The 15,284-nt window shown below is 56.0% G+C and overlaps 7 protein-coding genes across 8 annotated transcripts; all 7 read right to left on the bottom strand.

Moving 5' to 3' along the window:
• Positions 1–205: 205 nt before the first annotated feature.
• ABB37_07477 (hypothetical protein) lies at positions 206–1,912 on the bottom strand (the record flags this gene model as incomplete). Its single annotated transcript, XM_015806131.1, has 1 exon — positions 206–1,912. Exon 1 carries the CDS (start codon positions 1,715–1,717, stop codon positions 206–208), a length of 1,512 nt encoding a protein of 503 aa, XP_015655053.1. The 5' UTR covers positions 1,718–1,912.
• A 723-nt stretch (positions 1,913–2,635) lies between these two features.
• ABB37_07478 (hypothetical protein) lies at positions 2,636–4,342 on the bottom strand (the record flags this gene model as incomplete). The annotated part of the gene is made up of 1 exon (XM_015806132.1): positions 2,636–4,342. The coding sequence occupies exon 1, from the start codon at positions 4,145–4,147 to the stop codon at positions 2,636–2,638; it is 1,512 nt and encodes a 503-aa protein (XP_015655054.1). The 5' UTR covers positions 4,148–4,342.
• Positions 4,343–5,065: 723 nt separating this feature from the next.
• ABB37_07479 (hypothetical protein) lies at positions 5,066–6,772 on the bottom strand (the record flags this gene model as incomplete). Its single annotated transcript, XM_015806133.1, has 1 exon — positions 5,066–6,772. Exon 1 carries the CDS (start codon positions 6,575–6,577, stop codon positions 5,066–5,068), a length of 1,512 nt encoding a protein of 503 aa, XP_015655055.1. The 5' UTR covers positions 6,578–6,772.
• A 723-nt stretch (positions 6,773–7,495) lies between these two features.
• Positions 7,496–9,202, bottom strand: ABB37_07480 (hypothetical protein; the record flags this gene model as incomplete). The annotated part of the gene is made up of 1 exon (XM_015806134.1): positions 7,496–9,202. The coding sequence occupies exon 1, from the start codon at positions 9,005–9,007 to the stop codon at positions 7,496–7,498; it is 1,512 nt and encodes a 503-aa protein (XP_015655056.1). The 5' UTR covers positions 9,008–9,202.
• A 723-nt stretch (positions 9,203–9,925) lies between these two features.
• ABB37_07481 (hypothetical protein) lies at positions 9,926–11,437 on the bottom strand (the record flags this gene model as incomplete). The annotated part of the gene is made up of 1 exon (XM_015806135.1): positions 9,926–11,437. The coding sequence occupies one exon, from the start codon at positions 11,435–11,437 to the stop codon at positions 9,926–9,928; it is 1,512 nt and encodes a 503-aa protein (XP_015655057.1).
• Positions 11,438–12,355: 918 nt separating this feature from the next.
• On the bottom strand, positions 12,356–14,170 carry ABB37_07482 (hypothetical protein; the record flags this gene model as incomplete). 2 transcript variants are annotated; one of them, XM_015806137.1, is made up of 1 exon in its annotated part: positions 12,356–14,170. In XM_015806137.1, exon 1 carries the CDS (start codon positions 14,045–14,047, stop codon positions 12,356–12,358), a length of 1,692 nt encoding a protein of 563 aa, XP_015655059.1. In that variant the 5' UTR covers positions 14,048–14,170. The 2 variants fall into 2 exon arrangements, with proteins under 2 accessions (XP_015655059.1, XP_015655058.1); XM_015806136.1 differs by having other exon boundaries at positions 12,356–14,158.
• A 468-nt stretch (positions 14,171–14,638) lies between these two features.
• ABB37_07483 (putative mitochondrial hypothetical protein) lies at positions 14,639–15,251 on the bottom strand (the record flags this gene model as incomplete). The annotated part of the gene is made up of 1 exon (XM_015806138.1): positions 14,639–15,251. Exon 1 carries the CDS (start codon positions 15,137–15,139, stop codon positions 14,639–14,641), a length of 501 nt encoding a protein of 166 aa, XP_015655060.1. The 5' UTR covers positions 15,140–15,251.
• Between the last annotated feature and the right edge of the window lie 33 nt (positions 15,252–15,284).

Raw genomic sequence — 15,284 nt, forward strand, 5'->3', positions numbered from 1 at the left:
AAGAAAAGGCTGCAATCGTAGCGGCTGGAGTGCCGCAAGACAGCAATTTCGTTTAAAGCCTGTAGTCTTACAGTTAGAATACATATACATATATATTTTGATGTAAAGATACTGCGTACTACCTGCCTGGCATAATTTAAGATGCATGCCAGCTACTGCCGTAACTTACTTTCAACGACGTCGAGTACTATTTTGCGGCCGCCGTTTACGCCCTCACTCTCCTGCTGCGAGTAGGAGGCCGGCTTCGACACAGCATCCTCCGTTCTTCTGCCCCCTTCAGTGCGAGGCGCATCGTCCGCCGAGTGTGGACGTCGATCGTTGCCGTCTTCACCCTCTCGATGTCCACCATCGTCACGTCCGCGGCGTCGTAGTCGCACACAACGGACACGCCACGCCGCTCCAGCGTGTAGTCCATCGCGAGGTAAAACACAAGCGACAAGCCCATCGCCGCGGCAGCGCAGAGAAACATCTTGCGTGGACCCACCAGGCTGTACAGCGTGCCAGCCACCAGGTTGCCGACCACAGGACCAACGCCGCTCATAAAGGTGAAGAGCACGCCGGTGGCGGAGCTGGACAGCTTGGGCGGGAAGGCGCGTGCAACGAGGTGCACGGACGGCAGCCACATGAAGGAGAAGGTGACGCCGTGCAGCGGCTCGATCAGCAGCACCCACCACGGGTTCCTGAGCAGCGAGTAGCACACCACGCGGAAGGTCCACACGCTCATGGCGATGGTCATCATGTGGCGCTCCGTAAACATCTGGTGCAGCCGCTCCGACATCTGGAACAGCGGGATCTCCGTGCTGACGGTAAGGACGATGGTGAGGCCCATCAGGAACTTGGAGCCGCCGAGGTCCTTTAAGAACAAAAACAGGAAGTTGGTGATGAAGCTGTAGCCCGTGCCCATCATGGTCACGGCGAAGATGAACAGCGTCAGCCGCACGTTTGTGGCGAGCAGGTGGAGCACCTCCTTGAAGCGCACCGGCACCTTCTCGATCTCCTCGTACGGCATCACCACCATCATGCAGTAGGCCAGGCCCAATTGGCCAACGAAGAACTGCGCCGCCACCGCCACCCAGCTCTTGGTCACCGTGTAGATCAACGAGGCAACGAGGCTGCCAAGGCCCCATCCATACGCCCCGTACGAGCGTACGTAGCTCCACGCGCTGGACCGACCGTCCTTAGGAAACATCATCAGTGTGCGCTGGTCAAGAAGAGGGTTCATGACGATGCGCGACGCGGACATCACCAGGAAGAAGATGACTACCAGGTAGGACGCAGAGGACATGGTGTAGGCGAACGCGGAGGCGGATGAAATCACGATGCTCGTCAGCACCATTTTTGTCTCACAGCGAAACTTGTCGGCGAGGTAGCTCAGGGTGGGAAGAAGCGTCATGCTGAGCAGCGGGTTCGATGCCACGAGAATGCCGATCTGATAAGGAGAGAAACCTTTCGCATCTAGGATCTGACTGTGAAACGGAATGATGCCGTTTCCAAACATCATACCGAAGTAGCCGATAATTGCAGGTGCGATGCTGACTTTCACGGCTGCAGCGTCCGCGGCACCTTCTTCGCCGTTCATGACGCCTTCATCGGTAGCTTCGCGAAGTGGGGAGCCTTCCTTCTCCCCAGCAGCGGCTGCTGTCCCGGAATTGTTCTCGCCGGCGCTGTCATCGTCGTGCATCTCGCCAGGCAGGGGGTCTCGCGAGGTAGGTGGCATCGTGAGCTCAGATGAGCGCAGCAAGCAGTATTGCAGAAGCAATCAACCATAACGACACGTCGCACACGTGTTGGTGTTCAGGGAGCGACGAGCGACGAGCGACTGACCTTCGCGAGCTCAATTAGCAGCGTTGATACGAACAAAGCACTATTCAGAGTGGTGCAGGTGCGAGCAACACGAAAGAGCGAGTTTGCCTTGCAGTTAGCAAAATGGATGCACAGGAGGCAGAGGAACGAGAGTCCGCAGAGAGAGAGAGAGAGAGAGAGCAACACGCGACGATGCACAAAGGGACCGCAGCTACCAAATGCGCCAGAGCTCCTTCGACTCTCACCGTCTCGAAAGCGACAAGTGGTGTGAAGGACACCTGCGCAGCTACAGCCGCAAGGCCACCGATAGGGAGTGCCCACGGTTCTCTGTGTCGCACTGAGAACGCTGAAGCACCACGCACCGATACAGCTCAAAAACACATCACCTGTTTTTTTTTGGAAATTCCACCCATCGTTGGGTGTGCAACGCGCAGAGAAAAGCGAAGTGAGCAGCAAAAGAAAAAGGAGAAGGGAAGACGGTGGCGTCACGATGTGCTCAGTAAGAACGTAGGTAATGGGGGCTACAGTGATAACAGGAAAACACACAACGACCATCGTACGTTCAACGCTTCGTTCCACTGCTACAATATGTGGCGTAAGGCCAAAAACAAAGCAAAACATGAACTAAAGAAAAGGCTGCAATCGTAGCGGCTGGAGTGCCGCAAGACAGCAATTTCGTTTAAAGCCTGTAGTCTTACAGTTAGAATACATATACATATATATTTTGATGTAAAGATACTGCGTACTACCTGCCTGGCATAATTTAAGATGCATGCCAGCTACTGCCGTAACTTACTTTCAACGACGTCGAGTACTATTTTGCGGCCGCCGTTTACGCCCTCACTCTCCTGCTGCGAGTAGGAGGCCGGCTTCGACACAGCATCCTCCGTTCTTCTGCCCCCTTCAGTGCGAGGCGCATCGTCCGCCGAGTGTGGACGTCGATCGTTGCCGTCTTCACCCTCTCGATGTCCACCATCGTCACGTCCGCGGCGTCGTAGTCGCACACAACGGACACGCCACGCCGCTCCAGCGTGTAGTCCATCGCGAGGTAAAACACAAGCGACAAGCCCATCGCCGCGGCAGCGCAGAGAAACATCTTGCGTGGACCCACCAGGCTGTACAGCGTGCCAGCCACCAGGTTGCCGACCACAGGACCAACGCCGCTCATAAAGGTGAAGAGCACGCCGGTGGCGGAGCTGGACAGCTTGGGCGGGAAGGCGCGTGCAACGAGGTGCACGGACGGCAGCCACATGAAGGAGAAGGTGACGCCGTGCAGCGGCTCGATCAGCAGCACCCACCACGGGTTCCTGAGCAGCGAGTAGCACACCACGCGGAAGGTCCACACGCTCATGGCGATGGTCATCATGTGGCGCTCCGTAAACATCTGGTGCAGCCGCTCCGACATCTGGAACAGCGGGATCTCCGTGCTGACGGTAAGGACGATGGTGAGGCCCATCAGGAACTTGGAGCCGCCGAGGTCCTTTAAGAACAAAAACAGGAAGTTGGTGATGAAGCTGTAGCCCGTGCCCATCATGGTCACGGCGAAGATGAACAGCGTCAGCCGCACGTTTGTGGCGAGCAGGTGGAGCACCTCCTTGAAGCGCACCGGCACCTTCTCGATCTCCTCGTACGGCATCACCACCATCATGCAGTAGGCCAGGCCCAATTGGCCAACGAAGAACTGCGCCGCCACCGCCACCCAGCTCTTGGTCACCGTGTAGATCAACGAGGCAACGAGGCTGCCAAGGCCCCATCCATACGCCCCGTACGAGCGTACGTAGCTCCACGCGCTGGACCGACCGTCCTTAGGAAACATCATCAGTGTGCGCTGGTCAAGAAGAGGGTTCATGACGATGCGCGACGCGGACATCACCAGGAAGAAGATGACTACCAGGTAGGACGCAGAGGACATGGTGTAGGCGAACGCGGAGGCGGATGAAATCACGATGCTCGTCAGCACCATTTTTGTCTCACAGCGAAACTTGTCGGCGAGGTAGCTCAGGGTGGGAAGAAGCGTCATGCTGAGCAGCGGGTTCGATGCCACGAGAATGCCGATCTGATAAGGAGAGAAACCTTTCGCATCTAGGATCTGACTGTGAAACGGAATGATGCCGTTTCCAAACATCATACCGAAGTAGCCGATAATTGCAGGTGCGATGCTGACTTTCACGGCTGCAGCGTCCGCGGCACCTTCTTCGCCGTTCATGACGCCTTCATCGGTAGCTTCGCGAAGTGGGGAGCCTTCCTTCTCCCCAGCAGCGGCTGCTGTCCCGGAATTGTTCTCGCCGGCGCTGTCATCGTCGTGCATCTCGCCAGGCAGGGGGTCTCGCGAGGTAGGTGGCATCGTGAGCTCAGATGAGCGCAGCAAGCAGTATTGCAGAAGCAATCAACCATAACGACACGTCGCACACGTGTTGGTGTTCAGGGAGCGACGAGCGACGAGCGACTGACCTTCGCGAGCTCAATTAGCAGCGTTGATACGAACAAAGCACTATTCAGAGTGGTGCAGGTGCGAGCAACACGAAAGAGCGAGTTTGCCTTGCAGTTAGCAAAATGGATGCACAGGAGGCAGAGGAACGAGAGTCCGCAGAGAGAGAGAGAGAGAGAGAGCAACACGCGACGATGCACAAAGGGACCGCAGCTACCAAATGCGCCAGAGCTCCTTCGACTCTCACCGTCTCGAAAGCGACAAGTGGTGTGAAGGACACCTGCGCAGCTACAGCCGCAAGGCCACCGATAGGGAGTGCCCACGGTTCTCTGTGTCGCACTGAGAACGCTGAAGCACCACGCACCGATACAGCTCAAAAACACATCACCTGTTTTTTTTTGGAAATTCCACCCATCGTTGGGTGTGCAACGCGCAGAGAAAAGCGAAGTGAGCAGCAAAAGAAAAAGGAGAAGGGAAGACGGTGGCGTCACGATGTGCTCAGTAAGAACGTAGGTAATGGGGGCTACAGTGATAACAGGAAAACACACAACGACCATCGTACGTTCAACGCTTCGTTCCACTGCTACAATATGTGGCGTAAGGCCAAAAACAAAGCAAAACATGAACTAAAGAAAAGGCTGCAATCGTAGCGGCTGGAGTGCCGCAAGACAGCAATTTCGTTTAAAGCCTGTAGTCTTACAGTTAGAATACATATACATATATATTTTGATGTAAAGATACTGCGTACTACCTGCCTGGCATAATTTAAGATGCATGCCAGCTACTGCCGTAACTTACTTTCAACGACGTCGAGTACTATTTTGCGGCCGCCGTTTACGCCCTCACTCTCCTGCTGCGAGTAGGAGGCCGGCTTCGACACAGCATCCTCCGTTCTTCTGCCCCCTTCAGTGCGAGGCGCATCGTCCGCCGAGTGTGGACGTCGATCGTTGCCGTCTTCACCCTCTCGATGTCCACCATCGTCACGTCCGCGGCGTCGTAGTCGCACACAACGGACACGCCACGCCGCTCCAGCGTGTAGTCCATCGCGAGGTAAAACACAAGCGACAAGCCCATCGCCGCGGCAGCGCAGAGAAACATCTTGCGTGGACCCACCAGGCTGTACAGCGTGCCAGCCACCAGGTTGCCGACCACAGGACCAACGCCGCTCATAAAGGTGAAGAGCACGCCGGTGGCGGAGCTGGACAGCTTGGGCGGGAAGGCGCGTGCAACGAGGTGCACGGACGGCAGCCACATGAAGGAGAAGGTGACGCCGTGCAGCGGCTCGATCAGCAGCACCCACCACGGGTTCCTGAGCAGCGAGTAGCACACCACGCGGAAGGTCCACACGCTCATGGCGATGGTCATCATGTGGCGCTCCGTAAACATCTGGTGCAGCCGCTCCGACATCTGGAACAGCGGGATCTCCGTGCTGACGGTAAGGACGATGGTGAGGCCCATCAGGAACTTGGAGCCGCCGAGGTCCTTTAAGAACAAAAACAGGAAGTTGGTGATGAAGCTGTAGCCCGTGCCCATCATGGTCACGGCGAAGATGAACAGCGTCAGCCGCACGTTTGTGGCGAGCAGGTGGAGCACCTCCTTGAAGCGCACCGGCACCTTCTCGATCTCCTCGTACGGCATCACCACCATCATGCAGTAGGCCAGGCCCAATTGGCCAACGAAGAACTGCGCCGCCACCGCCACCCAGCTCTTGGTCACCGTGTAGATCAACGAGGCAACGAGGCTGCCAAGGCCCCATCCATACGCCCCGTACGAGCGTACGTAGCTCCACGCGCTGGACCGACCGTCCTTAGGAAACATCATCAGTGTGCGCTGGTCAAGAAGAGGGTTCATGACGATGCGCGACGCGGACATCACCAGGAAGAAGATGACTACCAGGTAGGACGCAGAGGACATGGTGTAGGCGAACGCGGAGGCGGATGAAATCACGATGCTCGTCAGCACCATTTTTGTCTCACAGCGAAACTTGTCGGCGAGGTAGCTCAGGGTGGGAAGAAGCGTCATGCTGAGCAGCGGGTTCGATGCCACGAGAATGCCGATCTGATAAGGAGAGAAACCTTTCGCATCTAGGATCTGACTGTGAAACGGAATGATGCCGTTTCCAAACATCATACCGAAGTAGCCGATAATTGCAGGTGCGATGCTGACTTTCACGGCTGCAGCGTCCGCGGCACCTTCTTCGCCGTTCATGACGCCTTCATCGGTAGCTTCGCGAAGTGGGGAGCCTTCCTTCTCCCCAGCAGCGGCTGCTGTCCCGGAATTGTTCTCGCCGGCGCTGTCATCGTCGTGCATCTCGCCAGGCAGGGGGTCTCGCGAGGTAGGTGGCATCGTGAGCTCAGATGAGCGCAGCAAGCAGTATTGCAGAAGCAATCAACCATAACGACACGTCGCACACGTGTTGGTGTTCAGGGAGCGACGAGCGACGAGCGACTGACCTTCGCGAGCTCAATTAGCAGCGTTGATACGAACAAAGCACTATTCAGAGTGGTGCAGGTGCGAGCAACACGAAAGAGCGAGTTTGCCTTGCAGTTAGCAAAATGGATGCACAGGAGGCAGAGGAACGAGAGTCCGCAGAGAGAGAGAGAGAGAGAGAGCAACACGCGACGATGCACAAAGGGACCGCAGCTACCAAATGCGCCAGAGCTCCTTCGACTCTCACCGTCTCGAAAGCGACAAGTGGTGTGAAGGACACCTGCGCAGCTACAGCCGCAAGGCCACCGATAGGGAGTGCCCACGGTTCTCTGTGTCGCACTGAGAACGCTGAAGCACCACGCACCGATACAGCTCAAAAACACATCACCTGTTTTTTTTTGGAAATTCCACCCATCGTTGGGTGTGCAACGCGCAGAGAAAAGCGAAGTGAGCAGCAAAAGAAAAAGGAGAAGGGAAGACGGTGGCGTCACGATGTGCTCAGTAAGAACGTAGGTAATGGGGGCTACAGTGATAACAGGAAAACACACAACGACCATCGTACGTTCAACGCTTCGTTCCACTGCTACAATATGTGGCGTAAGGCCAAAAACAAAGCAAAACATGAACTAAAGAAAAGGCTGCAATCGTAGCGGCTGGAGTGCCGCAAGACAGCAATTTCGTTTAAAGCCTGTAGTCTTACAGTTAGAATACATATACATATATATTTTGATGTAAAGATACTGCGTACTACCTGCCTGGCATAATTTAAGATGCATGCCAGCTACTGCCGTAACTTACTTTCAACGACGTCGAGTACTATTTTGCGGCCGCCGTTTACGCCCTCACTCTCCTGCTGCGAGTAGGAGGCCGGCTTCGACACAGCATCCTCCGTTCTTCTGCCCCCTTCAGTGCGAGGCGCATCGTCCGCCGAGTGTGGACGTCGATCGTTGCCGTCTTCACCCTCTCGATGTCCACCATCGTCACGTCCGCGGCGTCGTAGTCGCACACAACGGACACGCCACGCCGCTCCAGCGTGTAGTCCATCGCGAGGTAAAACACAAGCGACAAGCCCATCGCCGCGGCAGCGCAGAGAAACATCTTGCGTGGACCCACCAGGCTGTACAGCGTGCCAGCCACCAGGTTGCCGACCACAGGACCAACGCCGCTCATAAAGGTGAAGAGCACGCCGGTGGCGGAGCTGGACAGCTTGGGCGGGAAGGCGCGTGCAACGAGGTGCACGGACGGCAGCCACATGAAGGAGAAGGTGACGCCGTGCAGCGGCTCGATCAGCAGCACCCACCACGGGTTCCTGAGCAGCGAGTAGCACACCACGCGGAAGGTCCACACGCTCATGGCGATGGTCATCATGTGGCGCTCCGTAAACATCTGGTGCAGCCGCTCCGACATCTGGAACAGCGGGATCTCCGTGCTGACGGTAAGGACGATGGTGAGGCCCATCAGGAACTTGGAGCCGCCGAGGTCCTTTAAGAACAAAAACAGGAAGTTGGTGATGAAGCTGTAGCCCGTGCCCATCATGGTCACGGCGAAGATGAACAGCGTCAGCCGCACGTTTGTGGCGAGCAGGTGGAGCACCTCCTTGAAGCGCACCGGCACCTTCTCGATCTCCTCGTACGGCATCACCACCATCATGCAGTAGGCCAGGCCCAATTGGCCAACGAAGAACTGCGCCGCCACCGCCACCCAGCTCTTGGTCACCGTGTAGATCAACGAGGCAACGAGGCTGCCAAGGCCCCATCCATACGCCCCGTACGAGCGTACGTAGCTCCACGCGCTGGACCGACCGTCCTTAGGAAACATCATCAGTGTGCGCTGGTCAAGAAGAGGGTTCATGACGATGCGCGACGCGGACATCACCAGGAAGAAGATGACTACCAGGTAGGACGCAGAGGACATGGTGTAGGCGAACGCGGAGGCGGATGAAATCACGATGCTCGTCAGCACCATTTTTGTCTCACAGCGAAACTTGTCGGCGAGGTAGCTCAGGGTGGGAAGAAGCGTCATGCTGAGCAGCGGGTTCGATGCCACGAGAATGCCGATCTGATAAGGAGAGAAACCTTTCGCATCTAGGATCTGACTGTGAAACGGAATGATGCCGTTTCCAAACATCATACCGAAGTAGCCGATAATTGCAGGTGCGATGCTGACTTTCACGGCTGCAGCGTCCGCGGCACCTTCTTCGCCGTTCATGACGCCTTCATCGGTAGCTTCGCGAAGTGGGGAGCCTTCCTTCTCCCCAGCAGCGGCTGCTGTCCCGGAATTGTTCTCGCCGGCGCTGTCATCGTCGTGCATCTCGCCAGGCAGGGGGTCTCGCGAGGTAGGTGGCATCGTGAGCTCAGATGAGCGCAGCAAGCAGTATTGCAGAAGCAATCAACCATAACGACACGTCGCACACGTGTTGGTGTTCAGGGAGCGACGAGCGACGAGCGACTGACCTTCGCGAGCTCAATTAGCAGCGTTGATACGAACAAAGCACTATTCAGAGTGGTGCAGGTGCGAGCAACACGAAAGAGCGAGTTTGCCTTGCAGTTAGCAAAATGGATGCACAGGAGGCAGAGGAACGAGAGTCCGCAGAGAGAGAGAGAGAGAGAGAGCAACACGCGACGATGCACAAAGGGACCGCAGCTACCAAATGCGCCAGAGCTCCTTCGACTCTCACCGTCTCGAAAGCGACAAGTGGTGTGAAGGACACCTGCGCAGCTACAGCCGCAAGGCCACCGATAGGGAGTGCCCACGGTTCTCTGTGTCGCACTGAGAACGCTGAAGCACCACGCACCGATACAGCTCAAAAACACATCACCTGTTTTTTTTTGGAAATTCCACCCATCGTTGGGTGTGCAACGCGCAGAGAAAAGCGAAGTGAGCAGCAAAAGAAAAAGGAGAAGGGAAGACGGTGGCGTCACGATGTGCTCAGTAAGAACGTAGGTAATGGGGGCTACAGTGATAACAGGAAAACACACAACGACCATCGTACGTTCAACGCTTCGTTCCACTGCTACAATATGTGGCGTAAGGCCAAAAACAAAGCAAAACATGAACTAAAGAAAAGGCTGCAATCGTAGCGGCTGGAGTGCCGCAAGACAGCAATTTCGTTTAAAGCCTGTAGTCTTACAGTTAGAATACATATACATATATATTTTGATGTAAAGATACTGCGTACTACCTGCCTGGCATAATTTAAGATGCATGCCAGCTACTGCCGTAACTTACTTTCAACGACGTCGAGTACTATTTTGCGGCCGCCGTTTACGCCCTCACTCTCCTGCTGCGAGTAGGAGGCCGGCTTCGACACAGCATCCTCCGTTCTTCTGCCCCCTTCAGTGCGAGGCGCATCGTCCGCCGAGTGTGGACGTCGATCGTTGCCGTCTTCACCCTCTCGATGTCCACCATCGTCACGTCCGCGGCGTCGTAGTCGCACACAACGGACACGCCACGCCGCTCCAGCGTGTAGTCCATCGCGAGGTAAAACACAAGCGACAAGCCCATCGCCGCGGCAGCGCAGAGAAACATCTTGCGTGGACCCACCAGGCTGTACAGCGTGCCAGCCACCAGGTTGCCGACCACAGGACCAACGCCGCTCATAAAGGTGAAGAGCACGCCGGTGGCGGAGCTGGACAGCTTGGGCGGGAAGGCGCGTGCAACGAGGTGCACGGACGGCAGCCACATGAAGGAGAAGGTGACGCCGTGCAGCGGCTCGATCAGCAGCACCCACCACGGGTTCCTGAGCAGCGAGTAGCACACCACGCGGAAGGTCCACACGCTCATGGCGATGGTCATCATGTGGCGCTCCGTAAACATCTGGTGCAGCCGCTCCGACATCTGGAACAGCGGGATCTCCGTGCTGACGGTAAGGACGATGGTGAGGCCCATCAGGAACTTGGAGCCGCCGAGGTCCTTTAAGAACAAAAACAGGAAGTTGGTGATGAAGCTGTAGCCCGTGCCCATCATGGTCACGGCGAAGATGAACAGCGTCAGCCGCACGTTTGTGGCGAGCAGGTGGAGCACCTCCTTGAAGCGCACCGGCACCTTCTCGATCTCCTCGTACGGCATCACCACCATCATGCAGTAGGCCAGGCCCAATTGGCCAACGAAGAACTGCGCCGCCACCGCCACCCAGCTCTTGGTCACCGTGTAGATCAACGAGGCAACGAGGCTGCCAAGGCCCCATCCATACGCCCCGTACGAGCGTACGTAGCTCCACGCGCTGGACCGACCGTCCTTAGGAAACATCATCAGTGTGCGCTGGTCAAGAAGAGGGTTCATGACGATGCGCGACGCGGACATCACCAGGAAGAAGATGACTACCAGGTAGGACGCAGAGGACATGGTGTAGGCGAACGCGGAGGCGGATGAAATCACGATGCTCGTCAGCACCATTTTTGTCTCACAGCGAAACTTGTCGGCGAGGTAGCTCAGGGTGGGAAGAAGCGTCATGCTGAGCAGCGGGTTCGATGCCACGAGAATGCCGATCTGATAAGGAGAGAAACCTTTCGCATCTAGGATCTGACTGTGAAACGGAATGATGCCGTTTCCAAACATCATACCGAAGTAGCCGATAATTGCAGGTGCGATGCTGACTTTCACGGCTGCAGCGTCCGCGGCACCTTCTTCGCCGTTCATGACGCCTTCATCGGTAGCTTCGCGAAGTGGGGAGCCTTCCTTCTCCCCAGCAGCGGCTGCTGTCCCGGAATTGTTCTCGCCGGCGCTGTCATCGTCGTGCATCTCGCCAGGCAGGGGGTCTCGCGAGGTAGGTGGCATCGTGAGCTCAGATGAGCGCAGCAAGCAGTATTGCAGAAGCAATCAACCATAACGACACGTCGCACACGTGTTGGTGTTCAGGGAGCGACGAGCGACGAGCGACTGACCTTCGCGAGCTCAATTAGCAGCGTTGATACGAACAAAGCACTATTCAGAGTGGTGCAGGTGCGAGCAACACGAAAGAGCGAGTTTGCCTTGCAGTTAGCAAAATGGATGCACAGGAGGCAGAGGAACGAGAGTCCGCAGAGAGAGAGAGAGAGAGAGAGCAACACGCGACGATGCACAAAGGGACCGCAGCTACCAAATGCGCCAGAGCTCCTTCGACTCTCACCGTCTCGAAAGCGACAAGTGGTGTGAAGGACACCTGCGCAGCTACAGCCGCAAGGCCACCGATAGGGAGTGCCCACGGTTCTCTGTGTCGCACTGAGAACGCTGAAGCACCACGCACCGATACAGCTCAAAAACACATCACCTGTTTTTTTTTGGAAATTCCACCCATCGTTGGGTGTGCAACGCGCAGAGAAAAGCGAAGTGAGCAGCAAAAGAAAAAGGAGAAGGGAAGACGGTGGCGTCACGATGTGCTCAGTAAGAACGTAGGTAATGGGGGCTACAGTGATAACAGGAAAACACACAACGACCATCGTACGTTCAACGCTTCGTTCCACTGCTACAATATGTGGCGTAAGGCCAAAAACAAAGCAAAACATGAACTAAAGAAAAGGCTGCAATCGTAGCGGCTGGAGTGCCGCAAGACAGCAATTTCGTTTAAAGCCTGTAGTCTTACAGTTAGAATACATATACATATATATTTTGATGTAAAGATACTGCGTACTACCTGCCTGGCATAATTTAAGATGCATGCCAGCTACTGCCGTAACTTACTTTCAACGACGTCGAGTACTATTTTGCGGCCGCCGTTTACGCCCTCACTCTCCTGCTGCGAGTAGGAGGCCGGCTTCGACACAGCATCCTCCGTTCTTCTGCCCCCTTCAGTGCGAGGCGCATCGTCCGCCGAGTGTGGACGTCGATCGTTGCCGTCTTCACCCTCTCGATGTCCACCATCGTCACGTCCGCGGCGTCGTAGTCGCACACAACGGACACGCCACGCCGCTCCAGCGTGTAGTCCATCGCGAGGTAAAACACAAGCGACAAGCCCATCGCCGCGGCAGCGCAGAGAAACATCTTGCGTGGACCCACCAGGCTGTACAGCGTGCCAGCCACCAGGTTGCCGACCACAGGACCAACGCCGCTCATAAAGGTGAAGAGCACGCCGGTGGCGGAGCTGGACAGCTTGGGCGGGAAGGCGCGTGCAACGAGGTGCACGGACGGCAGCCACATGAAGGAGAAGGTGACGCCGTGCAGCGGCTCGATCAGCAGCACCCACCACGGGTTCCTGAGCAGCGAGTAGCACACCACGCGGAAGGTCCACACGCTCATGGCGATGGTCATCATGTGGCGCTCCGTAAACATCTGGTGCAGCCGCTCCGACATCTGGAACAGCGGGATCTCCGTGCTGACGGTAAGGACGATGGTGAGGCCCATCAGGAACTTGGAGCCGCCGAGGTCCTTTAAGAACAAAAACAGGAAGTTGGTGATGAAGCTGTAGCCCGTGCCCATCATGGTCACGGCGAAGATGAACAGCGTCAGCCGCACGTTTGTGGCGAGCAGGTGGAGCACCTCCTTGAAGCGCACCGGCACCTTCTCGATCTCCTCGTACGGCATCACCACCATCATGCAGTAGGCCAGGCCCAATTGGCCAACGAAGAACTGCGCCGCCACCGCCACCCAGCTCTTGGTCACCGTGTAGATCAACGAGGCAACGAGGCTGCCAAGGCCCCATCCATACGCCCCGTACGAGCGTACGTAGCTCCACGCGCTGGACCGACCGTCCTTAGGAAACATCATCAGTGTGCGCTGGTCAAGAAGAGGGTTCATGACGATGCGCGACGCGGACATCACCAGGAAGAAGATGACTACCAGGTAGGACGCAGAGGACATGGTGTAGGCGAACGCGGAGGCGGATGAAATCACGATGCTCGTCAGCACCATTTTTGTCTCACAGCGAAACTTGTCGGCGAGGTAGCTCAGGGTGGGAAGAAGCGTCATGCTGAGCAGCGGGTTCGATGCCACGAGAATGCCGATCTGATAAGGAGAGAAACCTTTCGCATCTAGGATCTGACTGTGAAAGGCGTTTATACCGTTTCCAAACATCATACCGAAGTAGCCGATAATTGCAGGTGCGATGCTGACTTTCACGGCTGCAGCGTCCGCGGTACCTTCCTCACCACCTTCGGTACCACCCTCGGGAGCTCGACGCGGCTCACCGCGAGCAACGGCGACTGCAGCGACCAACGGAGCGGATCTGCCGCCGCCTGCGCTTCCCACAAAGCTGGCGTTACGCGAGAAAACGGCGGTGTGGAAGTTTAGCTCCACACAGGACGGCGTGGATGACGGCAGCACAGATGGGATGAGGGAGGTATCGGCGTTGTTGAAGAGCTGCACCGTCGGCACCGTGATGGTGTTGCGACGCGCGTAGCTGCTGCTGCTATGTTCGCCACTGTCGTCGGTGTGCCTCTCACTGACTCCGTGGCCCTCCGATGTGTCCGACATGAGCGGGATTGCATTAAAAGAGAGCTACGCGGCGGAACAATCAAGGATAAGGAGCTCGGCCCACCCGTGTTGGTTGCCATGGAGCAATATGAAGTACAACAACGACACACCTTATATGGGTCCTCAACAAAGCAGGTACGCAGCAAAGAAGGGGGGAGGGAGGGCAGGGATGGAGAAGGAAGAAGAAATGAGGAGCACACCCACACCCACAAAAGAATTCATGGGCAGTGTAAAGAGTAAGAAATTGCGTTGTAGTGGGTCCTTTAAACCAATAATTGTGATCAAGGATAGGTCGCTTTCGCATTCCGCGATACACCCCCACAACGGCTGCAAACGAGCTTTACGTTTTCCGCCTTTCAGTGATACATATTTGTTCTGATTGTGAAAACCAACTGCTCAGCAGCCACACATAAATGGAAGGGAGGGTCCATCATCAGCTACACGCAACAAAGCACCCAAAGTGCAGCGCAAACGTTTATACGATCAGGAGAACCCAGCAATAACCATTCGCATCGCGGCAATGCGAGTGTGACGCGCCTAACGAAGTCTCCCTGACGACACAGAAATAGAAAAGAAAAAAAAAGCAGCGACCTAAGGAGCTTTCGGAAGTCGCCTGTTGAGCTCCGCAAGCAGTTCCTCTGAGTTCACGGCGCGGATCTCGTTGCCTACCTGCTTCCGTCCAGTGAAAGTTTGGATTGTCGGTGTGCCGGAAATGAGCTGGTAGTCGATCAACTGACGTGTGCTGAGAGCCTTGGTGTCCACGCTGTACCACACAATTCTCTTGTTCTCCCGCGCACACCTCTCCGCCGTTTCCTTGTACATCTCCGCAAAGGTCAAGCAGGGAATGCACCCATGCTTCCAGTACTTGATCACCAGCAGGTCATCCTTGTGCTCCTGCAGCTTGGCAACCAGCTCCTCTTCGCTTTTGATAGGGGGTAGCTTTGTTTGTTCTAAGAATCCGCCATCCTCGAACTCCTTCATCCACTTCGGGAAATTATCGTGCATGTACTTGTCGTACTCCTCATCGGAGAGGTTTTCTGGAAGTTTGCGGTCGCCAAAGATGCGCCGTACGATATTCTGTGTCATTGACATTTTCACTTCCGGTAGAAGTACTCGCTGCTTTCTGCTTTTCGCCACAGCCTCAATAAAAGTGGACGCGTTCTCTCCGTCTCTGATTCTTTTCTTCTTTTAAAATAGTTTTGACTGGGAAGTGAAACGAGGAGAACAACAGTAGCGG

Source organism: Leptomonas pyrrhocoris (assembly GCF_001293395.1).
Source record: "Leptomonas pyrrhocoris isolate H10 chromosome Unknown, whole genome shotgun sequence".
Taxonomy (NCBI): domain Eukaryota; phylum Euglenozoa; class Kinetoplastea; order Trypanosomatida; family Trypanosomatidae; genus Leptomonas; species Leptomonas pyrrhocoris.